Source organism: Oncorhynchus gorbuscha, linkage group LG08 (genome assembly GCF_021184085.1).
Source record: "Oncorhynchus gorbuscha isolate QuinsamMale2020 ecotype Even-year linkage group LG08, OgorEven_v1.0, whole genome shotgun sequence".
Classification (NCBI taxonomy): Eukaryota; Metazoa; Chordata; class Actinopteri; order Salmoniformes; family Salmonidae; genus Oncorhynchus; species Oncorhynchus gorbuscha.
Window position 1 is genome coordinate 29,912,692 of NC_060180.1, and position 27,401 is coordinate 29,940,092.

Here is a 27,401-nt window from a genome sequence, read left to right on the forward strand (position 1 = left end):
GCCAGAATGCCTTCCTACAACAATGTAGCGCGTTTATTTGTTGTTTATTTTATTGCCCAGATCAGATTCAAGCTTCTGGGAAAAAACTGCATCGATCATGTAATGCACAAAGGTCTGCATATTCCGACTGCGCAACACAATGAGAAGGTACTGTAAGAATAAACTGGGATGTTCTCAAGCAGTTTATCGACTACTGTATTTCTGGCCAAGTCATTTTTGGCTTTTTGAAAGGGAAGTTCCTCTTACAAGGAGCTTGCAGAGGAAATTGCACTTTACAATGCTTTACTTACTGAGCATGTGGAAGATCCCACGGTCTTCTCTAGAATGTCGAAATCAATTCAGAATGATTTAATATCTTTCATTGCATCATCCATTAAAAGTGAGATTAAGAGGTTGACTCAACCTCTTAATGGATTAAACCACAGACATCAGCTGTAGCTCGCAGTTGTCAGTTTTCATCAGGTATGCGGATGATCAGTTTTCTGGGCTACCTTGATACGTCAAGAGGGCGAGATGCGCAGTTTGAGTTTGACGCTGTGAATTCTCAGATGTCTGGGTTTAATTTAATGCCCATTATGAAGACGTTGCTGTAATGGGTCCTGTGTGGCTCAGTTGGTAGAGCATGGCGCTTGCCATGCCAGAGTTGTGGGTTCGATTCTCACGGGGTGACCAGTTTGAAAAAATATGAAAATATGTCTGCACTCACTACTGTAAGTCGCTCTGGATAAGAGCGTCTGCTAAATGACGTAAATGTAAATGTATTTGCAGCGGAGTAAATTACTTTATGGAGAGCGAATTACATTTTCAAATCAGTGATTCATGTGTAACTCAATGTACCTGCTATTTGTATTTACAGCTAAGTCCCCTCCTGTTCCCTGATTAAGCCATGATGGCCCTCTCCACTCCACTACCAGTGTCACACTCTCCTGACATGAACTGAAGCCATGTCTCATGTGCCCCCTCATCCACTGGTGCATTGAATGTTTCATCTCCATGCACTGTGAGTAGCCCTGTCAATTGACTCTACATGCAGTGATGAGAGAAAATCAGATAAACACCATCACATTATTACACATCAATGGGATTTAAAAAATCTTTGCTTGGACTAATTAATTCTTAGCTTTTTTTTGTCTGTGTTGTGTTATGTCTTCCCAGTCAAATCCTGTCCTGCCCTCAGTGGAAGAGTTGAGCTCTTCTCCAACACCATCCATCCATGATGAGCCTGTCCTGCACTGAAGCCTCTGAACACCTCAACCCCTGTCGTGGACTGAAGTCAAGCCTCCGAACACACCCCAACTCATACCTTATGTGGAACAGGTGCATCTAAATATTTTAAGGGGGGGGGGTGAGAAGATTAATCCTATCCTAAGTATTCCTTAAAGAGGTGGGGTTTCAGGTGTCTCTCATTCAATCACTGCTGTGATATCTGCCTAACACTAAGTAGCCATCTCATTGCCCATAATATTTTAATATACATGTCTTTATTAAATGTTTCAGGTTAAAATCATTTTTTTTTAAAACACGCATTATCACTTCCGTTGCGGTCTGCATCTATACCGTGGGTCTCTCATTCCATTTTTTAAATCACTAGCCTCCACTTATGGTGTTCTAACTATTCACTTTTCACACTTTGTCAATGTTTGTTTATTCCGTTGCTATGGTCACCGGCAGCAGTCCAAGACAATAATCACTTCATGACACATACAATCCCCTTTGATCCTGGAAACTCAACCAGACCAGCTCACCAATAAGACATAGATAATTAACATAATATGATTTGATTGGCTAATGGAAAAGGACCAGATGGAATGGAATGCCAGGAACAGAGGCGATGCCACGTCAGAAAATTGCTACTGCTAGAATCCATAATGCCGATTTAGGGTGTGTGTGTGGGTGTGTGTGTGTGTGTGTGTGTGTGTGTGTGTGTGTGTGTGTGTGTGTGTATGAGAGTGCAAGTGAGAGTGTTTGTAAGCGAGTGACGAGAGAGAGAGTGGTAGAGAGTATAATGGATGTAAGGTCTTCTGGCCTCCTCAACCTGTACAGACTGCTTTCTCCCATCTTAAACACTCTGTATATAGAGCAGGCCATGCAGAGGACATTCAATAATATTGCATGTGAGACAAATGGCTAAACCACTCAGATACAGTGCCTTCGGAAAGTATTCAGACCCCTGGACTTTTTCCACATTTTTGTTACAGCCTTATTCTAAAATGGATTAAATAAATAAAAATACTCAATCTACACACAATACCCAATAATGACAAAGCGAAAACTGGTTTTTAGAAATGTTTGGAAATGTATTAAAAATGCAAAACAGAAAAACCTTATTTAAATAAGAACCCTTTGATAACAGAGACTCGAAATTGAGCACAGGTGCATCCTGTTTCCATTGATCCTCCTTGAGATGAGTCCACCTGTGGTAAATTCAATTGATTGGACATGATTTGGAAAGGCACACACATCTATATAAAAGGTCCCACAGTTGACAGTGCATGTCAGAGCAAAAACCAAGCCATGAGGTCGAAGGAATTGTCCGTAGAGCTCTGAGACAGGAATATATCGAGGCACAGATCTGGGGAAGGGTACCAAAAAAGTTCTGACAGAGCTCAATAGTTACTTTGTGGAGATGGAAGAACCTTCCAGAAGGACAACCATCTCTGCAGCACTCCACCAGTCAGGCGTTTATGGTAGTGGCTAGACTGAAGCCAAATCCTCAGTGAAAGGCACTTGGAGTTTGCAAAAAGGTACCTAAAGACTCTCAGACCATGAGAAACAAGATTCTCCAGTCTGATGAAACCAATATTTAACTGTTAGGCCTGAATGCCAAGCGTCATGTCTGGAGGCTACCTGGCACCATCCCTACGGTGAAGCATGGTGGTGGTAGAATCATGCTGTGTGGATGTCTTTCAGTAGCAGGGAATAGAAGACTAGTCAGGATTGAGGCAAAGATGAACAGAGCAAAGCACAGAGAGATCCCTGATGAAAACCTGCTCCAGAGTTCTCATGACCTCAGACTGAGGTGAAGGTTCACCTTCCAACAGGACAATGACCCTAAGCACACAGCTATGACAATGCAGGAGTGGCTTCAGGACAAGCCTCTGAATGTTTTGGGAGTGGCCCGGACTTAGTCCTAATCGAACAGCTCCGGGGAGAAACCTGAAAATAGCTGTGCGTTGCTGCACCCCATCAAACCTGACAGAGTTTGAGAGGATCTGCAGAGAAGAATGGGAGAAACTCCCCAAATACAGGTGTGCCAAGCTTGTGGCGTCATACCCAATAAGAATCAAGGCTGTAATCGCTGCCAAAGGTGCTTCAACAAAGTACTGATTAATGGGTCGGAATACTTATGTAAATGTAATATTTTTTTATTTTATTGGGTATTGTGTGTAGATTGAGGGGAAAAAACTATTTAATACATTTTAGAATAAGGCTGTAACCTAACAAAATGTGGAAAAAGTCAAGGGGTTAGAATACTTTCCGAAGGCACTGTACAGTGTATTCATTACCTGACTACACCACGCGTAGATGGCTACTGAATCATCATCCTTTAATCTAGCAATATGTCCCCATTGAGGAAATCAGTGAGAGTAACGGGAGACGACTGGATGTGGTCTGATAGCAGTGCTGAGTCTTGGTTTTGCTATTAGAGTAGGTCAGAGTCACGACATGTTATTAGCCAATGTTAACACGTGACGAAGGTGGTTTTACATGTCGAACCACTCTTGCCTAATAATTCAAGTTGCCTGAGACCTGTAGACTTGTGTTAGCTCCCTGAACTAACATAGCCATACGATTAGCCAAATTACATTGTACTTATAAGCTAAAGTCTAGTCACTGTTACCTATGGTTTACGCCACCAATAACATAAAAGCACGTATCACATCATCAAATGACTTTTTATTTAAGTAAAAAGAAACCGGTCACGTTTCAAGTGACCAGTTATCTCCCATGAAACACTGTTTTAAATACACCAATGCATTAAAATGTAAAACAGAAAGCTAACTCCACAGGATATACTGTAGTAAAATAGTGGGATCCTTCACAGGACAGCACAAGATCAGCTGTTCATAAACTAGCTACATTGTTGTAGAAGTACTGTCAGCTTTAAAATAGCTCAGAGCATCACATACAACTAGCTCTACATGTACTGTATACATAGGAAATGCTTAACCAGGACATAGTGTTAAGTCAGCGCGTTATGTGAGGAGTGTGACATGTTGATTTGTTAGCTGGCAAGATTTCGGCATTCAGTCTACATGTTAAAAGTATAATTCTTCAATACCTATGTTCAAGTATATAGTTTAAACAGATATATTGACGACCACACCCCCAAAGACAATCTAAGGAATCTCTAATGTTAAGATCTATTACAACCAATTCTGGTCTACACACCACTTATATGTTTAATAGCGGTATTAGCTTCCCAAGGTAATGCCTAGACTCTAGCTCACCATGCTAACAGTCTCACAGATGATCCAGTTGGTTTCAAGAATGGAATATAGAATTCATATATACATTGTTCTTCGTTATACCACAGGTTTTAGAGTGCATATTGTCTAAATGTCTATGGAGATATTGTCCTCCGTCTGTCCATAATCTAACCGTCTCCTCCCCTCCAATAGGAAGGTAAGAACCGTTGTCCAGCGGTGTCCTAGTGACCGTTGCCGAGTCTCGCAGGTAGGTTTGAAGTAGGTTGTAGTCCCCATGGCGATGGCATCAAACTGTTCTGTCAACAGCCAAGCCTCCCAAAGGATTGTCAGAGCGTTCATTATTGTCAATGTGACCACCCAGAACTGTGCAGCTACTGCCCTAACCAACGACTGGTCCTCAAGGGACACCACCACCACATACAGGTGGTAAATTGCCGCAGCCACGAAAATGAGGTGTGCTGCGGCCATGGAGAGGATGAAGATGATGAAGAGGCGGTGGTTTCCCCTACCAATGCAGCGGTTCAGGAACAGGCAGTGGTGGTCGTAATCCCTCACACACACATCACACAATTTGCAGTGTTTAGTATGGTCCGGCTGGAACAACTAGAGAAGAGAGGGAACAGCAGTGAGAAACACTTCCTGTTTGAGTGGTTAACTTGAGAAGGGATAGATGCGGACCCGATTGGTGCACATTTAATCTAGCAAAGTGGATATGTCAAATCCGTCACGATTTATGTATTTAAGTTACATTTGGATATATGTCCGTTTTCGTGCATTAAAATGTAGAAGATTTCCCTTTTCAGATTTAGAAGAAGTGACTACTAAATGCTAATTCCCGTTTGTATAAATCAATGGTGGTAGTCAGTTTTTTTTTTTACCAATGCAGTTGATTGGTAATGATATGAACATGTGTTGGGGTTGACATCCATACAAGCATTATACTCCAATTTGTGCCTCAACTTAGAGTGAAATACGCCTAAATGTAGGCAAATTTTGCTGGAGGGCAATGGGGAGACTGGTTCTTTTCCCCCACGTGTTTCCATGGTTATGTTTGAGTTCGATTGACTTGTTTATCGCATCTACGCACTTCTATAAATCATATCATAAACACAACTGTTTTAAGCAGGGGTTGGAACCGGTTCAGGGAAAATAACTGAAAACCGTAAAATAGCGAAATTTGAGCAACAGAACCAGAGCGAAAGTGATCTATACTATTCCATAACAGAACAGTTATTTTAAAAGCATGGGAACCGGTTAACGTTCTGGGCATTATTTTTTTCAGTCCCACAAAAAAAACGCAACAAGGAGTCTATGCAAAACCCTTGCTGTCACTCAAACGTATTCCAGTGTCTGCCAGCCAGCTGGAAGTTTTTAACAGTGTGTAGGCTACCTGCCTCTCCCCTCCCTCGGAAGCATGATTAAACAGTCAAAACTGTTCGCTGCTCTGGCTCCCCAATGGTGGAACAAACTCCCTCACGACGCCAGGACAGCGGAGTCAATCACCACCTTCCGGAGACACCTGAAACCCCACCTCTTTAAGGAATACCTAGGATAGGATAAAGTAATCCTTCTCACCCCCCCCCCCCCCTTAAAATATGTAGATGCACTATTGTAAAGTGGCTGTTCCACTGGATGTCATAAGGTGAATGCACCAATTTGTAAGTCGCTCTGGATAAGAGCGTCTGCTAAATGACTTAAATGTAATGTTAAATGTAAATAATTAGGGAGATTTTTTATTAGAAGAATGGATTTACTTTTCAATGCTAGTGACAGATACCACAGTTATCACGTTTCACAATGGATTTATTAACTACAGAAAGGTAAGACGTGTTATTTTCATTCTTCTAAATCCAACGTTATTTAAATCAACTCGTTGAAGTTCAAAGACATTCAAAAGTTCCTTCATAGAAGCCACTCCACCGTATGTATAATTCCATGGGCCTTGTTCAGATAATGTATGTCATAACAAGTTGCCCAGCGCTCTCTGCGAAATTTCAGTTGCATCTCGCACACCCTACACTTGTTGTCCAACGCATGTAGCTACATAGTAAGCTGTTCTATCCATTGGTTAAGTAATATAATGTCTAGCTAAATGTACAAAAATATAGTTGAGGTTTAAAAAGGAACAGAAAAAAAACGATATACACCGTTACTATGTTTTGGTTAGAACCGATTCAGAACTTTATTTTTCTGGTCGGAACGGAATCCAAAAAAATGATGGTTTACGGTCCAAACACTTAGACACACCCTAACCCCTCAGCCTTCAAATGAAGTGGACATTTCTGTTGATGTCTCATGACGTCTGAGGAGTATACACTTGGAGGGCTAAGAAGGAAGGAGTCCCTATATCTTGACAACAACATAGGTAAAGCGGTTGACCAGGTGCTTTTCAACTTCACCTGGAAAAATCGTACACATTACATTAGGACATTTGTCGTTATGAACACATATGAATATGGTGGACAAAATGTTGTAGATTTTCCTACTTTGATTAATACTTTTAAGATAAATTGTAAAGAATCCTACTTCAATTTGGAATTTCATCCCTCATTATTTCTTCTCGCGTTTTGGTGGCTTCATATTTTGTTACTTTGTAACTATAACATTGATAAGATTCCTGCAAAATTATCTGCTTTTCATAGACAAGTATTCGTAGCGTGGTCGTTAATATATAAACATAATTTTTCCCCTCATAGGTATTTCATTTGGAACAGTAAGGACATTTTGTAAGGTCTTTATTTTTTTAACAACTGGTTCAATAATCATATCCTGCTGGTGAGTCAACTTTTTAATGCAGAAAGATTGTTACTCAATTATGAGGATGTTTTTTTTATCTCGTTACAATATCCCTGTAACACCTGGAGAGTTCGCCATAGTCTTTGATGCTATTCCATCTGGAACTCTCATGTTATTTAGAGGTGTAACCAGACCTCACCTTCCTGACCTACCTTCGCTTAATCCGGTTGACTCTTCAATAGGGAAAATATGTTTCTCTTCTTGCTCCCTCAGAACAACAGATCTATACGTGCTTTATTTCAAAGGGATATTGTATCCATCCCTTATGTCACAAGTTAATGGAATACATTATCTGTTGGGAAAAAAGTCTGGTTATTACCACACATACTTGCTTGTTAACAAGGTCAAAGGAGGTCCCTTTCAGAATGATCCATAAGTATTACCCAGCGAATCATTACCTGAAGAAAGTCAAAAAATACATTAACATTGATTGTACTTTTTGTGTTGAGTATCCAGAAACAGTTTAACATTTATTTTGGCATTGTCTACATGTAAAACAATTATGGAACGATATTCACGGTTTTATAATTGTTAATATTCTTGATGACTTTTTTTTAAATGGGAGAATGTGCTGCTCGGTTTCCTTAACAATAAGAAAGAAAAACAATTTGACCTTATAAATCTAATTGTGCTAATGGCAAAATGTCATATTCAAAAATGTAAATTCACTAATAAAAAAAAACACTGTTCTCTATAAGGAATTCGAGCTTTATATTAAGACCATTATACATTATTTTAATAAGAAAGCTGTTAAAACAATAAATATGTGTGCATCTTTTAAGGTCTTTCCATAATCTGTCATTTGTTGTACCCCCTAGCATATGTTATCATTGTCTGTATAGTTCTTGTATGTATACTGATTTTTCTCCAAAAAAAGAAAAAGACAGGAATTATTTTTAAATGGGCCACCCTTGGCTGGAAGTCAATTGATATAAGCCTACTGTATAATAGCTAGCAAATAAATTAGCTAACTAACGTTAGCTTGCCTAGCTGGAACTTCTGAACAAGGGAAATGTTTCATCTCTACAATTTCCAAAAGATAACCAAACAAAATCATTTCCTTTTTACGTAGTAGCAGAATGTCTAACTTATTTGCATTTGTTTATATTTACTTGTATGTTGACTTCTCCATTGATATTTTTAAAAAAAAGTTCTCGCAGACTTTTCTTAGCAGATGTACAATCGTCGCAAATTGAATTATGGGGAGTTTCAGGCCAGGAGTGAACATAAATGGTACACTCACAAAGCTGACTAAAAACGAGGGCTGAGGGGCTTACGTTACAAGCTTCCCTTGCTTGGCTAATCATTTGGACCACCCTCCAAGATGGCGATGGATTCCCCCAAGGGCATAAGGCGAGGGTAAGTGGACGAGGGTCTGTCTTTAAGTGTTTGGACTGCAACCGATGGTTCTGTTCAGAATGAAACGATTGGAAAGTAATTTTGGTTCCAACCCCTGGTTTTAAGTGACAGTGTTGGCAATTCCCCAAAAATACACAAAATTCAATTAAGTAACAATATATTTTACATTTGAACAAAACATTTACAGAAAACTCAGCTTATTACATCTGCTGCTATTGATGAACACCACTGTAAAACATATATATATATTTTTATTTAAGTTGAGTTAAGTTTTTAATCAAGGCAATCTGCTGCAACACGATTTTTAGTTAACTAAATTTTGGGGCAGGAAAGTTCTGGGTACATAGATTCCTTTGTTGTCTCAACACATTTGCCAAAGTTGAGTAATCTAGTGAATCAACCCACCCACCTGGGTGGGTTGATTCACTGTTGTGGTCGGCCTGTCTGGGTTTCCTCCCCCCCCCCCCTTGGGTTGTACCGTGTCGGAGATCTTTGTGGGCTATACTCGGCCTTGTCTCAGGATGGTAAGTTGGTGGTTGAAGATTTCCCTCTAGTGGTGTGGGGGCTGTGCTTTGGCAAAGTGGGTGGGGTTATATCCTTCCTGTTTGGCCCTGTCCGGGGGTGTCCTCGGATGGGGCCACAGTGTCTCCTGACCCCTCCTGTCTCAGCCTCCAGTATTTATGCTGCAGTAGTTTATGTGTCGGGGGGCTAGGGTCAGTTTGTTTATCTGGAGTACTTCTCCTGTCCTATTCGGTGTCCTGTGTAAATCTAAGTGTGCGTTCTCTAATTCTCTCCTTCTCTCTTTCTTTCTCTCTCTCGGAGGACCTGAGCCCTAGGACCATGCCCCAGGACTACCTGACATGATGACTCCTTGCTGTCCCCAGTCCACCTGGCCATGCTGCTGCTCCAGTTTCAACTGGCCTGGGCCCTAGGACCATGTCCCAGGACTACCTGACATGAGGACTCCTTGCTGTCCCCAGTCCACCTGGCCATGCTCCTGCTCCAGTTTCAACTGTTCTGCCTTACTATTATTCAACCATGCTGGTCATTTATGAACATTTGAACATCTTGGCCACGTTCTGTTATAATCTCCACCCGGCACAGCCAGAAGAGGACTGGCCACCCCACATATGCTCTCTCTAATTCTCTCTTTCTTTCTCTCTCTCGGAGGACCTGAGCCCTAGGACCGTGCCCCAGGACTACCTGACATGATGGCTCCTTGCTGTCCCCAGTCCACCTGACTGTGCTGCTGCTCCAGTTTCAACTGTTCTGCCTTATTATTATTTGACCATGCTGGTCATTTATGAACATTTGAACATCTTGGTCATGTTCTGTTATAATCTCTACCCGGCACAGCCAGAAGAGGACTGGCCACCCCACATAGCCCGGTTCCTCTCTAGGTTTCTTCCTAGGTTTTGGCCTTTCTAGGGAGTTTTTCCTAGCCACCATGCTTTTACACCTGCATTGTTTGCTGTTTGGGGTTTTAGGCTGGGTTTCTGTACAGCACTTTGAGATATCAGCTGATGTACGAAGGGCTATATAAATAAATTTGATTTGATTTGATTTGATAAAGAAAACTGCCGACTGGATCGAGGCGCTGTTTGGTGAGCATTTAGGAAATGTAGTTCTCTGTGGATGTGCACAGTTTTGTTCGGGAATATGGAGGATGGATGAAAAAAGATGTGAGAAAAGGCATTGATTAATGGATTGGTTCTCCTCACCTCACAGTAGATGCAGAACCTCTGAGGATTCTGTTTTTTCTCCAGCAGGTCTGCTATGGAGGAGAAGCGAGGATCTGCATCTCCCGGTCCCAGCTCCCCAGGATCCTGGGTTAGAATCTTCCAGAACATGGCCAAAACCATAGAGAACTGGACCAGCGACACATGACCCAGAACACTATCCCCCCACAAGCGTCACAGCGGGTTAAGGCTCAACCAACAATATACTACATGTAGGCCACACATTTTTATATACAGTGGGGCAAAAAAGTATTTAGTCAGCCACCAATTGTGCAAGTTCTCCCACTTAAAAAGATGAGGCCTGTAATTTTCATCATAGGTACACTTCAACTATGACAGACAAAATTAGAAAAAAAAATCCAGAAAATCACATTGTAGGATTTTTTTGTAAAATGTATTTACAAATTATGGTGGAAAATAAGTATTTGGTCAATAACAATAGTTTCTCAATACTTTGTTATATACCCTTTGTTGGCAATGACAGAGGTCAAAGGTTTTCTGTAAGTCTTCACAAGGTTTTTCACACACTGTTGCTGGTATTTTGGCCCATTTCTCCATGCGATCTCCTCTAGAGCAGTGATGTTTTGGGGCTGTTGCTGGGTAACACGGACTTTCAACTCCCTCCAAAGATTTTCTATGGGGTTGAGATCTGGAGACTGGCTAGTCCACTCCAGGACCTGGAAATGCTTCTTACGAAGCCACTCCTTCGTTGCCCGGGTGGTGTGTTTGGGATCATTGTCACGCTGAAAGACCCAGCCACGTTTCATCTTCAATGCCCTTGCTGATGGAAGGAGGTTTTCGCTCAAAATCTCACGATACATGGCCCCATTCATTCTTTCCTTTACACGGATCAGTCGTCCTGGTCCCTTTGCAGAAAAACAGCCCCAAAGCATGACGTTTCCACCACCAATGCTACATCAGTAGGTATGGTGTTCTTTGGATGCAACTCAGCATTCTTTGTCCTCCAAACACGACGAGTTGAGTTTTTACCAAAAAGTTATATTTTGGTTTCATCTGACCATATGACATTCTCCCAATCTTCTTCTGGATCATCCAAATGCTCTCTAGCAAACCTCAAACGGGCCTGGACATGTACTGGCATAAGCAGGGGGACACGTCTGGCACTGCAGGATTTGAGTCCCTGGCAGCGTAGTGCGTTACTGATGGTAGGCTTTGTTACTTTGGTCTCAGCTCTCTGCAGGTCATTCACTAGGCCCCCCCGTGTGGTTCTGTGATTTTTGCTCACCGTTCTTGTGATCATTTTGACCCCACGGGGTGAGATCTTGCGTGGAGCCCCAGATAGAGGGAGATTATCAGTGGTCTTGTATGTCTTCCATTTTCTAATAATTGCTCCCACAGTTGATTTCTTCAAACCAAGCTGCTTACCTATTGCAGATTCAGTCTTCCCAGCCTGGTGCAGGTCTACAATTTTGTTTCTGGTGTCCTTTGACAGCTCTTTGGTCTTGGCCATAGTGGAGTTTGGAGTGTGACTGTTTGAGGTTGTGGACAGGTGTCTTTTATACTGATAACAAGTTCAAACAGGTGCCATTAATACAGGTAACGAGTGGAGGACAGAGGAGCCTCTTAAAGAAGAAGTTACAGGTCTGTGAGAGCCAGAAATCTTGCTTGTTTGTAGGTGACCAAATACTTATTTTCCACCATAATTTGCAAATAAATAAATAAAAAATCCTACAATGTGATTTTCTGGATGTATTTTTATCATTTTGTCTGTCATAGTTGAAGTGTACCTATGATGAAAATTAAGTGGGAGAACTTGCACAATTGGTGGCAGACTAAAGACTTTTTTGCCCCACTGTAAATATTTATACACATATATATTTACATACACTCAATTAGTATTTGGTAGAATTTGGTATTTGGTAGAATTGTTTAACTTGGGTAGCCTTCCACAAGCTTCCCACAATAAGTTGGGTGAATTTTGGCCCATTCCTCCTGACAGAGCTGGTGTAACTGAGTCAGGTTTGTAGGCCTCCTTGCTCGCACACACTTTTTCAGTTCTGCCCACAAATGTTCTATGGGATTGAGGTCAGGGCTTTGTGATGGCCACTCCAATACCTTGACATTTTTGTCTTTCAGCCATTTTGCCACAACTTTGGAAGAATGCTTGGGGGTCATTGTCCATTTGGAAGAAAAGTAATTTTTCCAACAATTGTTTACAGACAGATTGTTTCACTTATTATTCACTGTATCACAACTCCAGTGGGTCAGAAGTTTACATACACTGAGTTGACTGTGACTTTAAACAGCTTGGAAAACTCCAGAAAGTGTCATGGCTTTAGATGCTTCTGATAGCCTAATTAACATAATTTGAGTAAACTGGAGGTGAACATGTCGATGTATTTCAAAGCCTACCTTCAAACTCAGTGCCTCTGTTTAACATCATGGTTAAATCAAACAAAATCTGCCAAGACCTCAGAAAAAATAGTGGGGCAAAAAAAATAGACCTCCACAAGTCTGGTTCATCCTTGGTACCACGTTCAATAGTATGCAAGTATAATCACCATGGGAACACGCAGCTATCATACCGCTCAGAAAGGAGACGCGTTCAGTCTCAAAGAGATGAACATACTTTGTTGCGAAAAGTGCAAATCAATCCCAGAACAACAGCAAAGGATCTTGTGAAGATGCTGGAGGAAACAGGTACAAAGTATCTATGTCCACAGTAAAACGAGTCCTATATCGACATAAACTAAAAGGCAGCTCAGGAAGGAAGAAGCCACTGCTCCAAAACCGCCATAAAAAAAAGCCAGACTACGGTTTGCAACTGCACATGGGGACAAAGATTGTACTTTTTTGGAGAAATGTCCTCTGGTCTAATTAAACAAAAATATAACTCTTTGTTGTGGGGGTGTTTTGTTGCAGGAGGGACTGGTGCACTTCACAAAATAGATGGCTTCATGAGTGAGGAAAATGATGTGGATTTATTGAAGCAACATCTCAAGACATCAGTCAGGAAGTTAAAGCTTGGTCATAAATGGGTCTTCCAAATGGACAATGACCCAAGCATACATTCAAAGTTGTGGAAATTGGCTTAAGGACAACAAAGTCAAGGTATTGGAGTGGCCATCACAAAGCCCTGACCTCATCGTGTAGACATTTTGTGGGCAGAACTGAAACAGCGTGTGCAAGCAAGGAGGCCTACAAACCTGACTCAGTTACACCAGCTCTGTCAGGAAGAAAGGGCCAAATGTCACCCAATGTATTGTGGGAAGCTTGTGGAAGGCTACCCGAAACGTTTGACCCAAGTTAAACAATTTAAAGGCAATGCTATCAAATACTAATTGAGTGTATGTAAACTTCTGACCCACTGGGAAAGTGATGAAAGAAATAAAAGCTGAAATAAATCATTTTCTCTACTATCATTCTGACATTTCACATTCTTAAAATAAAGTGCTGATCCTAACTGTGCTAAAACAGGGAATTTTTACTATGTTTAAATATCTGGAAATGTGAAAAACTGAGTTTAAATGTATTTGGCTAAGGTGTATATAAACGTCCGACTTCAACTGTATGTATACATTAGGCAGTAAATCAAATCAAATGTATTTATATAGCCCTTCGTACATCAGCTGATATCTCAAAGTGCTGTACACTAAAACCCCAAACAGCAAGCAATGCAGGTGTAGAAGCACTTACAGTACACTGTAAGATAAAGGATATTAGGCGGCAGTATTTTGTAGTAGAAACAGACTAGAGAGTGGAACAGTCCAGCTATCATAGTCCCTAGGTAGACGGGATTGGCCAACCTGCAACACAACAGTTAATGGAACAAAGAACAATACAATGGATGAATATAATGTATAACTCAGACATACACAAACACACAGTTAGCACGCACATAGACACACAGTCTGTACCTCTGGTAGGTGGTCATGCGGTGTAACTGGGAGAAAATACTCCTGGCCAGCCAAGGGAAGAGGACGGCGCACGTTATCCCTCCGTAGCCCCCCAACATCGCTGCGATAATCAGAATCACTCCTCCGATCAGACACGGGAAGAATAATGTCCAGTAGTACAGGACTGGACGCACGCACACACACACAAACAAAGATCCACGCATGCACGGATACACACAGAAACAATTATACACATGAACATGATCCGTTTTCACAATGTTTATTACAGTTAAACCTATCACAGCCTCATTAGAGACTAAAGGCGTAGCACTAACTTGGGGACTCGTCAGGTTTGCTGAAGGGTGGCTCCTTCATGTAGCGGGTCAGTAGTTTGGCCAGCTGCAGATGTCTGTAGAAATACAACCCCAACACAGAAAGTGATGGTGGTATGGCAATGGGACAGAAGAGGTTGACAGTGTGATATATTCCTGGGTGGTATTTGTGACAGAATGGAAGACGTTTTAAAACTTTTTGCAACTGAAAATAAAAGTCCCTGTTTTTGTCTGTTGTCCTCCGTTTTGTGCCTAATTTTAATACACAGGTAAAGGTTAGAGCTACTGCGACCCACCTGAATGTCCTTCCCTGCCTGCAGAGGTCCAGAGGCGTGTGTCCGCTGTAGGTCTTCAAGTGTAGTATCCTGAAGCCTGATCTCTGTAGCAGCGTCCAACACATCTCTATACAGCCTCTCTCTGATGCCACATGGACCGCTGTCAACCCATCCTCATCCACAGTCTCCACCATACACCTCTGACACACACACACACACACACACACACACACACACACACACACACACACACACACACACACACACACACACACACACACACACACACACACACACACACACACACACACACACACACACACACACACACACACACACACACACACACACACACACACACACACAACATATTTTAAATAGTGAGGCAGCAATCCTAAATAGTTGAACCATCGGGCCCCAGCTCTTTCAGCAAGCAGCGCATGTTACAGAGGTTGTGCACTTGTTCACCTCTGACTGACTTGAACAGACCTGCCTGGAAATATGGTGGAACTACCACTTTCCTCCGCCTTCACTAATTTAAAGATTTTACATGTGTGGGAAGTAGTGAATGAGTGCACACTCCAGGAGAAAGGAGATATTGTGGACGCACCTAACTCTGTAAGGTAAACTCCATAGCGAAACTCCCCAATAGAAGGGGAACATGGAAGTCATCATCAGACTTACTCTCCAAGCAAGTAAGTGTGTCCACCTCACCTTGTTTCGGAGCAGGTAGCGGATCACCTCAGTGTTGCCAGCATCAGCAGCCAGGTGTAGAGGTGTGACATTGTACATGTCTCCATCGCACCACCTGAACATTCCCGTCTCCCACAGGTACTGCATCGCAACACTAGGAGACACGACGCGGGGTAAGTGTGCGCGTTTGTGTGTGTGCGTGCGGGCGTGACATATGTCACTGATGCACAACACACATACATACGTGGTGCGAGAAAAAGTATGTGAACCCTTTGAAATGACCTGTACTTCTTTATAAATTGGTCTTAACATTTGATTGGATCTTCATCTAAGTCACAACAATAGACAAACACAGTCTGCTTAAACTAATAACTCAAACAATAATATGTTTTCATGTCTTTATTGAAAACACTGTAAACATTCACAGTGCAGAGTGGGAAAAGTATGTAAAACCTTGGACTTAATAACGGGTTGACCCTCCTTTGGCAGCAATAACCTCAACCAAACATTCTGTAGTTGTGGATCAGACCTGCACAATGGTCAGGAGGAATTTTGGACCATTCCGCCTTACAAAACTGTTTCAGTTCAGCAATATTCTTGGGATGTCTGGTGTGAACCACTCTCGAGGTCATGCCACAGCATCTCAATGGGGTTGAGGTCAGGACTCTGACTGGGCCACTCCAGAAGGACTATTTTCTTCTGTTGAAGCCATTTAGTTGATTTACTTGTGTTTTGGGTCATTGTCCTGTTGCGTCACCCAACTTCTGTTGAGCTTCAATTGGTGGACATATAGCCTGACATTATCCTGCAAAATGTCTTGTTAAACTTGGGAATTCATTTTTCCGTCGACAATAGTAAGCTGTCCAGGCCCTGAGACAGAAAAGCAGCTCCAAACCATGATATTCCATTCACCATACTTTACAGTTGGCATGAGGTTGAGGTTGGTGTGCTCCTTCCATTCAACTCAACTTTTGTTCCATCTGTCCACATAATATCTTGCCAGTAGCACTGTGGAACATCCAGATGCTCTTTTGCGAACTTCAGATGTGCAGCAATGTTTTTTTTTAGACGGCAGTGGCTTTTTCCGTGGTGTCCTCCCATGAACACCATTCTTGTTTAGTGTTTTACGTATCGTATACTCATAAACAGAAATGTTAGCATGTTCCAGAGATGTCTGTAAGTCTTTAGATGACACTCCTAGGATTCTTCTTAACCTCATTGAGCATTCTGCACGGTGCTCTTGCAGTCATCTTTGCAGGACGGCTACTCCTAGGGAGAGTAGCAACAGTGCTGAACTTTCTCCATTTATAGACAATTTGTCTTAGTGGACTGATAAACATCAATACTTTTAGAGATACTTTCGTAACCCTTTCCAGCTTTATGCAAGTCACATTTTTTTGTTGGATCGGAGGGTGAGGGCTAGGGCCATTCACCCCAGAATTGTCCGGGAACTTACAGGTGTCTTGGTGGAAGAGTGGGGTAACATCTCACAGCAAGAACTGGCAAATCTGGTGCAGTCCACGAGGAGATGCACTGCAGTACTTAATGCAGCTGGTGGCCACACCAGATACTGACTGTTACTTTTTGATTTTGACCCCCCCCTTTGTTCAGGGACACAATATTCCATTTCTGTTAGTCACATGTCTGTGGAACTTGTTCAGTTTATGTCTCAGTGGTTGAATCTTGTTATGTTCATACAAATATTTGCACCTGTTAAGTTTGCTGAAAATAAACAGTTGACAGTGAGAGAAGGTTTATTTTTTTTGCTGAGTGAAGACTCAACAAAACATTTGACCTCTGTCATTGCCAACAAAGGGTATATAATAAAGTATTGAGATAAACTTTTGTTTATTGACCAAATACTTATTTTCCACCATAATTTTCAAATAAATTCATAAAAAATCCTACAATGTGATTTTCTGGATTTTTTTTCTCATTTTGTCTGTCATAGTTGAAGTGTACCTATGATGACAATGACAGGCCTCTGTCATCTTTTTAAGTTGGAGAACTTGCACAATTGGTGGCTGACTAAATACTTTTTTGCCCCACTGTATACACACACACACACGTGTAATATTATGTAGCTGTGTGTGTGTGTGTGTGTGTGTGTGTGTGTGTGTGTGTGTGTGTGTGTGTGTGTGTGTGTCCTTACATGTTGCCTCCAGACACTCCATGGTGTAGGGCGGTTTTTCCCTGATGGTCTACTATGCGTAGATCAGCTCCATGCTGCATAATCTGGTGCATCACATATACATTACCATGCCTGGAGAGACACAGACATAACAGTCAATAATAATTACTAGCATTAATAGTACAATTAATTCTTTACTAGTGCTAGGAACACAAGCTTTTCGCTACACCCGCCAAATATGTGTATGCGACCAATACAATTTGATTTGCACTTGATCACTCCCCCTCAAGGATTTCAAAGCATTGGACTGATGTAAGCACAGGCTGGAAGGAGGTTCCACCATATTTCTTACACCAGTCCATTCCTTTCACATCAATGAGGGGGAGTGTACAAGTACACATTTCAGGGAGAAGAGGGAGAGACAGGGGCATTTCTAGATGCTCCAGGGGCCCAACACTCTTCCCCTAGTCCCTTTCCGTAGATCTAATAGGACTGGATAGGGGGACCTATTCAAACCATTAAAATCTGCAGATACTGACGTGGTAGGAGACAGGTAGTGTTACTGACCTGCAGGCTAAATGGAAGGCCGTCATTCCTGCATCACAGGTCAGGTTGGGGTCAGCTCCATTGCTTAGCAACAGGTTAACTATCCAACGGTTACCTTGGAGGGCCGCAAAGTGGAGAGGAGTGAAACCACCCCAGCCTACACACAGACGCAGATACAGACCGACACACAAAGATGATTAGGGTGCTATAACTGTAAATGATCACATTTATTTTATTACTTAGTCACTTCCAACCTAACCACCCAAAGAGCAGTAGGTCTACTATTGTCTCTATACCACTGTCTTTTTAGCTGCTGTGACTTCCTGCCATACTGTCACAGGAGGTCTGTCTGAAAGGATAGACTGATTATCAATGATCTGAGATGAGTAGTTAAACTAGACATGACAAAATCCCAACAAGAGACATCAGCAGTCAGCTTTCAGCAGTCATCTAAGAACAGTGAGTGGTGATGCATTCTGGAACTGTGATGGAATGCTGGACCTTAAATTTTGTATGATTTTAAACCAGGTGGAATATGGCCAGTAGTGGTGATAAGATGGTAAGATTGGTTAACACACACACACACACACACACACACACACACACACACACACACACACACACACACACACACACACACACACACACACACACACACACACACACACACACACACACACACACACACACACACACACACACACACACACACACACACACACACACACACACACAATAATAAAGGAAACACTAAAATAACACATCCTAGATCTGAATGAATGAAATATTCTTTTTAAATACTTTTTTCTTTACATAGTTGAATGTGCTGACAACAAAATCACACACAAATTATCAATGGAAATCAAATTTATCAACCTATGGAGGTCAGGATTTGGAGTCACACTCAAAATGAAAGTGGAAAACCACACTACAGGCTGATCCAACTTTGATGTAATGTCCTTAAAACAAGTCAAAATGAGGCTCAGTAGTGTGTGTGGCCTCCACGTGCCTGTATGACCTCCCTTCAATGCCTGGGCATGCTCCTGATGAGGTGGCAGATGGTCTCCTGAGGGATCTCCTCCCAGACCTGGACTAAAGCATCTGCCAACTCCTGGACAGCCTGTGGTGCAACGTGGCGTTGGTGGATGGAGCAAGACATGATGTCCCAGATGTGCTCAATTGGATTCAGGTCTGGGGAACGGGCGGGCCAGTCCATAGCATCAATGCCTTCCTCTTGCAGGAACTGCTGACACACTCCAACCACATGAGGTCTAGCATTGTCTTGCATTAGGAGGAACCCAGGGCCAACCGCACCAGCATATGGTCTCACAAGGGGTCTGAGGATCTCATCTCGGTACCTAATGGCAGTCAGGCTACCTCTGGCGAGCACATGGAGGGCTGTGCGGCCCCCCAAAGAAATGCCACCCCCCACCATGACTGACCCACCGCCAAACCGGTCATTCTGGAGGATGTTGCAGGCAGCAGAACGTTCTCCACGGCGTCTCCAGACTCTGTCACATGTGCTCAGTGTGAACCTGTTTTCATCTGTGAAGAGCACAGGGCGCCAATGGCGAATTTGCCAATCTTGGTGTTCTCTGGCAAATGCCAAACGTCCTGCACGGTGTTGGGCTGTAAGCACAACCCCCACCTGTGGACGTTGGGCCCTCATACCACCCTCATGGAGTCTGTTTCTGACCGTTTGAGCAGACACATGCACATTTGTGGCCTGCTGGAGGTCATTTTGCAGGGCTCTGGCAGTGCTCCTCCTGCTCCTCCTTGCACAAAAGCGGAGGTAGCGGTCCTGCTGCTGGGTTGTTGCCCTCCTACGGCCTCCTCCACGTCTCCTGATGTATTGGCCTGTCTCCTGGTAGCGCCTCCATGCTCTGGACTGACAGACACAGAAAACCTTCTTGCCACAGCTCGCATTGATGTGCCATCCTGGATGAGCTGCACTACCTGAGCCACTTGTGTGGGTTGTAGACTCCGCCTCATGCTACCACTAGAGTGAAAGCACCGCCAGCATTAAAAAGTGACCAAAATATCAGCCAGGAAGCATAGGAACTGAGAAGTGGTCTGTGGTCACCACCTGCAGAACCACTCCTTTATTGGGGGTGTCTTGCTAATTGCCTATAATTTCCACCTGTTGTCTATTCCATTTGCACAACAGCATGTGACATTTATTGTCAATCAGTGTTGCTTCCTAAGTGGACAGTTTGATTTCACAGAAGTGTGATTGACTTGGAGTTACATTGTGTTGTTTAAGTGTTCCCTTTATTTTTGTATATACACATATACATATGTATCAATATCTGCTGCCTGTAACAAAGCAATTTGCTCATGCATGTTTGATGCTGCAAAGCGATAGCTGTGTGAAAAAGGCTTCTGGAAAAGCTCTGACAACAGTCATCTCAGTATGATCACCTCTGACATACTGTAATTTCCGGACTATAAGCCGCTACTTTATTCCCACGCTTTGAACCTCGCGGTTTATACAATGACGCAGCTAATTTATGGATTTTTCCCGCTTTCACAAGATTCATGCCGCCAAAAAACTGAGCACCGTCACACAATGTGACGTAAATCGAGCGCGCTCAAACGTCCCATCATTCTGATTACGGTAGTAATTGTCACCCTCATCATGGCAAAGACACGGAGAAATGCATATGATGCAGCTTTCAAGTTGAAGGCGATCGATCTGGCTGTTGGAAAAGGAAATAGAGCTGCTGCACGGGAGCTTGGCCCTAATGAGTCGATGATAAGACGTTGGAAACAGCAGCGTGAGGAACTGACTCAGTACAAAAAGACAACAAAGGCTTTCAGAGGGAAGAAAAGCAGATGGCCCAAAGTCTTTGCAGCCACTCGACATCAGTGTAAATCGTGCATTTAAGGTGGCGCTCCTTGTTCAGTGGGAGGCTTGGATGACAAGTGGGGAGAAATCCTTCACTAAAACGGGCCGCATGCAAAGAGCAACTTATGGTCAAGTCTGCCAGTGGGTCCTGACAGCGTGGAGCATTGTCAAAAAATCCACTATCATCAACGGGTTTCGAAAGGCTGGACTGCTGCGTGTTGAAGGGACAGCATGAGCTCAGCGGGGTATTTGCCTCCGGATGAAAGTGACGAGAGCGACAATGAAAACGATCCAACATTGGATGAAGCAATTCTGAGGCTATTCAACCCCGACACCGAAGGAGATGGCTTCAGTGGTTTCAGTGCCCAGGAGGAGGAAGATAGTGACCAATGACTTTCTTGGTAGGCCACTGTTTTATTTTGTTACAAGCCGTGTTTCGTTTAAAGGCTGTGTAAAGTTAATTTGTTTCAATGTATCGGTAGGCACCTGCGGCTTATAGACATGTGCAGCTTATTTATGTACAAAATACATATTTTTAAATAATTCAGTGGGTGCGGTTTATATTCAGGTGCTCTTAATAGTCCAGCAATTACGGTACTTGTTATTCAGCATTTACTTATAGAAGTTAAGAGCAAATTCCCGAGAATAACGATATGATAATTTAGGCACACTACCCAGATGTGGCCTTAGAATAGTGTGGTTAGCCCAAAGTCGGTTTCCTCCTTAACTGAAGGCGGCGGGAGAAAATGAAAAAAATATGCATACATTCTTTATGAAAAACCATTTTCCACTACCATGCTAGAGTGGCTATTGCTAGTCCCGGATGTCACGTACCGCATTAAGCCAAGTTTGTTTTTTCACCTCTGGTCTGATAGTTTCAAAATGAAAAACAGCCCAAAGCCATTATTCCTCCTCCTCCACCAAACTTTACAGTTGGCACTATTACATTTACATTACATTTAAGTCATTTAGCAGACACTCTTATCCAGAGCGACTTACAAATTTTCACCTGTCCCAATATGCATTGTCTGTCGTACTGCCAGATGCTGAAGCATGATTCATCACTCGGAACGCGTTTCCACTGCTCCAGAGTCCAATGGCAGCGAGCTTTACGCCACTTCAGCCGACACTTGGCATTGCGCATGGTGATCTTAGGCTTGTCTGCGGCTGCTCGGCCATGAAAACCCAGTTTGGAACTCAGTAGTGAGTGTTGCAACCGAGGACACGCGCTTCAGCACTCTGCGTTTCCGTTCTGGGAGCTTGTGTGAACTACCACTTCATATCAAAATTTTATTGATCACATGGTTAGCAGATGTTAATGCGAGTGTAGCGAAATGTTTGTGCTTCTAGTTCCGACCGTGCAGTAATATCTAACAAGTTATCAAACAATTTCACAACAACTACCTTATACACACACAAGTGTAAAGGCATGAATAAGAATATGTACATATAAATATATACATGAGCGATGGCCGTGCAGCATAGGCAAGATGCAGTAGATGTTATAGAATATAGTATATAGATGAGATGAGTAGTGTATGTATTCTGCCCTTGAGTCAGCACAGTATGTAAACATTACATAAAGTCGCACTGTTTAAAGTGACTAGTGATACATTTAAAGTAGCAAGAGATTTGAGTCAGTATGTTGACAGCAGCCACTCAATGTTAGTGGTGGCTGTTTAACAGTCTGATGGCCTTGAAATAGAAGCTGTTTTTCAGTCTCTCGGTCCCAATCTTTGATGCACCTCTACTGACCTCGCCTTCTGGATGATAGCGGGGTGAACAGGCAGTGGCTCGGGTGGTTGTTGTCCTTGATGATCTTTTTGGCCTTCCAGTGACATCGGGTGGTGTAGGTGTCCTGGAGAGCAGGTACTTTGCCCCCGGTGATGTGTTGTGCAGACCTCACTACCCTCTGGAGAGCCTTATGGTTGTGGGCGGAGAAGTTACTATACCAGGCGGCGATACAGCCCGACAGGATGCCAAATTTCTTCAGCCTCCTGAGGTTGAAGAGGCGCTGTTGCGCCTTCTTCACCACGCTGTCTGTGTGCGTGGATTTCAGTTTGTCCGTGATGTGTACGCCGAGGAACTTAAAACTTTCCACCTTCCCCACTACTGTCCCGTCAATGTGGATAGGGGGGTGCTCCCTCTGCTGTGTCCTGAAGTCCACGATCATCTCCTTTGTTTTGTTGACGTTGTGTGAGTATTTTCCTGACACCGCACTCCAAGGGCCCTCACCTCCTCCCTGTAGACCGTCTCGTTGTTGTTGGTAATCAAGCCTACCACTGTAGTGTCGTCTGCAAACTTGATGATTAAGTTGGAGGCGTGCATGGCCACGCAGTCATGGGTGAACAGGGAGTACAGGAGAGGGCTGAGAACGCACCCTTGTGGGGCCCCAGTGTTAAGGATCAGCGGAGGGAGGCCAGTCAAAGTCCAGGACCCAGTTTTACAGGCTGGGGTCGAGAGCCAAGGTCTTGGCTGATTTCTTTTGATTTTCCCATGATGTCAAGCGAAGAGGCACTGAGTTTCAACGTAGGTCTTGAAATACATCCACTGGTACACCTTCAATTGACTCAAATGATGTCAATTAGCCTATCAGAAGCTTCTAAATCCATGACATAACTTTCGGGACTTTTCCAAACTGTTTAAAGACACAGTCAACTTAGTGTATTGTAAACTTCTGACCCACTGGAATTGTGATACAGTGAATTATAAGTGAAATAATCTGTCTGTAAACAATTGTTGGAAAAATTACTTGTGTCATGCACAAAGTAGATGTCCTAACTGACTTGCCAAAACTATAGTTTGTTAACAAGAAATTTGGGGAGTGGTTGTAAAACAAGTTTTAATGACTCCAACCTAAGTGTATATAAACTTCTAACTTCAACTGTATTAAGAAACGTCCTCTCACCGTCAACTGCGTTTATTTTCAGCAAACTTAACATGTGTAAGTATTTGTATGAACATAAGATTCAACAACTGAGACATAAACTGAACAAGTTCCACTGACATGTGACGAACAGAAATGGAATACTGTTTCCCTGATCAAAGGGGGGACAAAATCAAAAGTAACAGTCAGTATCTGGTGTGGCCACCAGCTGAATTAAGTACTGCAGTGCATCTCCTCCTCATGGAGGCACTAGATTTGCCTGTGATGTCTGGTGAGGACCTGCCTTACAACAGGCCTACAAGCCCTCAGTCCAGCCTCTCTCAGCCTATTGCAGACAGTCTGAGCACTGATGCAGGGATTGCACATTCCTTGTGTAACTCAGGCAGTTGTTGCCATCCTGTCCGACAGGTGTGATGTTCGGATGTACCGATCCTATCTATGCAGGTGTTGTTACACATGGTCTGCCACTGCAAGCACGCTCAGCTGTACGTCCTGTCTCCCTGTAGTGCTGTCTTAGGCGTCTCACAGTACGGACATTGCGATTTATTTCCCTGGCCACATCTGCGGTCCTCATGCCTCCTTGCAGCATGCCTAAGGCACGTTCACGCAGATGAGCAGGGACCCTGGCCATCTTTCTTTTGGCGTTTTTCCAGAGTCAGTAGAAAGGCCTCTTTAAGTGTCTTAGTTTTCATAACTGTGACCTTAATTGCCTACCGTCTGTAAGCTGTTAGTGTCTTAATGACCGTTCCACTGGAGCATGTTCATTAATTGTTTATGGTTCACTGAACAAGAATGGGAAATCGTGTTTAACCTTTTTGGGATAGGGGGCAGCATTTTCACTTTTGGATGAATAGTGCGCCTACTCTGTCCCAGATGCTAATATAATAACATATTATTATTAGTATTGGATAGAAAACACTGGATAGAAAACACAGTTTCTAAAACAGTTGGAATGATGTCTGTGAGTATAACAGAACTCAAATGGCAGGTGAAAAGTGTCAGAGCTACAGCGCTGTTTGTCAGACCAGAAGACATCCTTAAAATTGTCTTCTCACAAAAAACATATGTAGGATCAGAACAGTTTGGCCTACAAATGAACCCCTCTTATAGAAAGGGGTGAATCTCACGAATACGTTTTGCTCTATGACCCCCCCCCCCCTCCCAAACTGACACTGGACTCGTTTAAAGGTAACCCATATAAATGACTGGAAGTACGTCAGTAGTTTTGTGACTGTCTTTTTTAATGAATGTGTTATTCAATGTATTTGTAGTAGTAAAGGCCAAATTGTATATTTGAACTTTTTTGTTTTTAAATATATATTTTTTGATACCTAAAGGGGTCCCACAATTCCAAATCAAATAGCTAAATGATCCATGGTATGACCTTCGTAAAACAATTCCATATCTCAGCTTAGAACCAACAACATTGTAGTTACTCCACAATAATAGCCTAAATGAAAGGGTGACAAGAAGTATATATGGCAAGGACTATAATATTTTGGGGGATAAAAATAAACAGAATAGAGGTAAGCACAGGCAAAATCCTAGAGGGAAATCTGGTTCAGTCTGCTTTCCAACAGACACTAGGAGAGAAATTCACCTTTCAGCTGGACAATAATCTAAAACGCAAGGCCAAATATACGCTGGAGTTGCTTACCAAGACAACATTGAATGTTCCTGAGTGGCCAAGATACAGTTTACATTGGCTTGAAGATCTATTGCAAGACTTTAAAATGGCTGTCAAGCAATTATCAGCAACCAACTTCACAGGGCTTGAAGGGTTGTTAAAATAATAATGTGCAAATATTGTACAATCCAGGTGTGCAAAGCTCTTAGAGACTTACCCAGAAAGACTCACAGCTGTAATCACTGCAAAAAGGTGATTGTAACATGTATTGACTCAGGGCTTGAGTACTTATGTAATCACAATATAGTGTGTATGTATGTATACATCTTTTTTTTTTTACAAAAAAGTTTGAATTTTTCTTCCACATTACATTATTTTGTATAGATCGTTGACAAAAAAAATACAATTAAATCAATTTTAATCCGACCTTGTAACACAATTTGTTGTGTTACAAGGTCGGATTAAAATGGATTTAATTGTATTTTTTTGTGGAAAAAGTCAAGGGGTGTATATACTTTCTGAAGGCATTGTATATACAGTGCAGTTATCTTATTCTAAAATTGATTGGAAAAAAATCCTGATCAATCTACACACAATACCCCATAATGATAAAGTGAAAACGGGTTTAGAATTGTTTGCTAATTTATAAGAAGAAAAAAAAACAGATACCGTATTTAAAAAAGTATTCAGACCCTTTGCTATGACTCTAAATTGAGCTCAGGTGCATCCTGTTTCCATGGATCATCCTTGAGTCCATCTCTGGTAAAAATGGTCAATTCAATTAAGTCAAGTCAATTAAGAACAAATTCTTATTTACAATGAAGGGGATGGGGGCTGGGATTAAACATTTAAATGTAGGACAAAACACAGATCACGACAAATGACACCACAAATCTACATAAAGAGAGACCTAAGACTACAGCACAGCATGGCTTGGGGGTAAAAGCTGTCTCAGAGCTTGATGGCCCGAGAGCTGACGCTCCGGTACCGTTTGCCGGACGGTACCAAAGTGAGTAGTCTATGGCTTGGGTGGCTGGAGTCTTTTACAATGTTTCGGGTCTTCCTCTGTTTTAGTAGCAAAGCGGTACTGTTTGGACTAATGATTACACCCCAGGGTTGAAAAAAACGGACCGCTGCAACCTGATTGAAAGAACACAGTATGCGACATCGGGACAAGCATTGTAGCATGGTGTTTCATAAATACAGTATGCGTATTTCCCGGTTTTCTTCTCGCCATTAAATCGAGTTAAAGGGGAAATAGACACCTTTGCAGCCTGAATGGACAATGTTATTTACGAACCGCTCCACGGGGATACATATACTTTTATAGCCGGCTGCGCACGAAAAGGGTTGGGTTTGTTGAAATTGTCTCCGAATTGAAAATATCTAGCAACCAGGCCTGTCCTGAGAACAGTCTTGGTTTCCACAAATGCTCTTCTGCAATGTGGTAGGCTTTTGGATGAATAAAAAAAATCGAAAATAACATTCATTCCCCAAATGTGTGCACAGTAAATGGTTGGCTAATGCATACTACAAAAATGCATAGGCAGGCCTATAAACGTACCTTTCTCTTTGAGGATAGATCGATCATGTTGAATGAAATGTGCACACTGATCAATGTTCCCTCGTTGGATACAGTCAAAAATGTCCCCGTCGATCCTAGGCATCGGATGCATAATGCGAATACTGTGACGCCTGACTATCACTCTGTCAATGTAAACAACATATCTTTACAGAGACGATACATTGTAACAACAACCATACGTTCATTTAGTAAAGACCCTTGTCTATCAAGGATTTTGATTTTTTTGTTGTTGTCTTTAAACTGTCTGCAGTCACGCATGCATGCTACATTCACATTAGATTAGACTGCAGTTGGCA

General features: G+C 42.4%; 1 protein-coding gene across 1 annotated transcript; it reads right to left on the reverse strand.

Annotated features, from left to right (window-relative positions):
* Positions 1-3,877: 3,877 nt before the first annotated feature.
* On the reverse strand, positions 3,878-27,401 carry si:ch211-223a10.1 (putative ZDHHC-type palmitoyltransferase 6). The gene is made up of 10 exons (XM_046357929.1): positions 27,085-27,401; positions 18,180-18,315; positions 17,634-17,744; positions 15,503-15,635; positions 14,810-14,988; positions 14,517-14,590; positions 14,203-14,365; positions 14,006-14,091; positions 10,307-10,497; positions 3,878-5,033 (listed from the first exon to the last, which is right to left on the reverse strand). Exons 1-10 carry the CDS (start codon positions 27,194-27,196, stop codon positions 4,557-4,559), a joined length of 1,662 nt encoding a protein of 553 aa, XP_046213885.1. The 5' UTR covers positions 27,197-27,401; the 3' UTR covers positions 3,878-4,556.

What these genes read in the sequence shown, in the direction of transcription:
- si:ch211-223a10.1 (XM_046357929.1), bottom strand. Translation starts at nt 27,196, where the DNA reads ATGCATCCGATGCCTAGGATCGACGGGGACATTTTTGACTGTATCCAA. An exon ending in GGAGTGTCTGGAGGCAACAT is followed by an intron (nt 15,636 to 17,633) that starts GTAAGGACACAC and finishes CGTGTCTCCTAG; the next exon opens with TGTTGCGATGCAGTACCTGT. An exon ending in CGCATGACCACCTACCAGAG is followed by an intron (nt 14,092 to 14,202) that starts GTACAGACTGTG and finishes GTTGTGTTGCAG; the next exon opens with GTTGGCCAATCCCGTCTACC.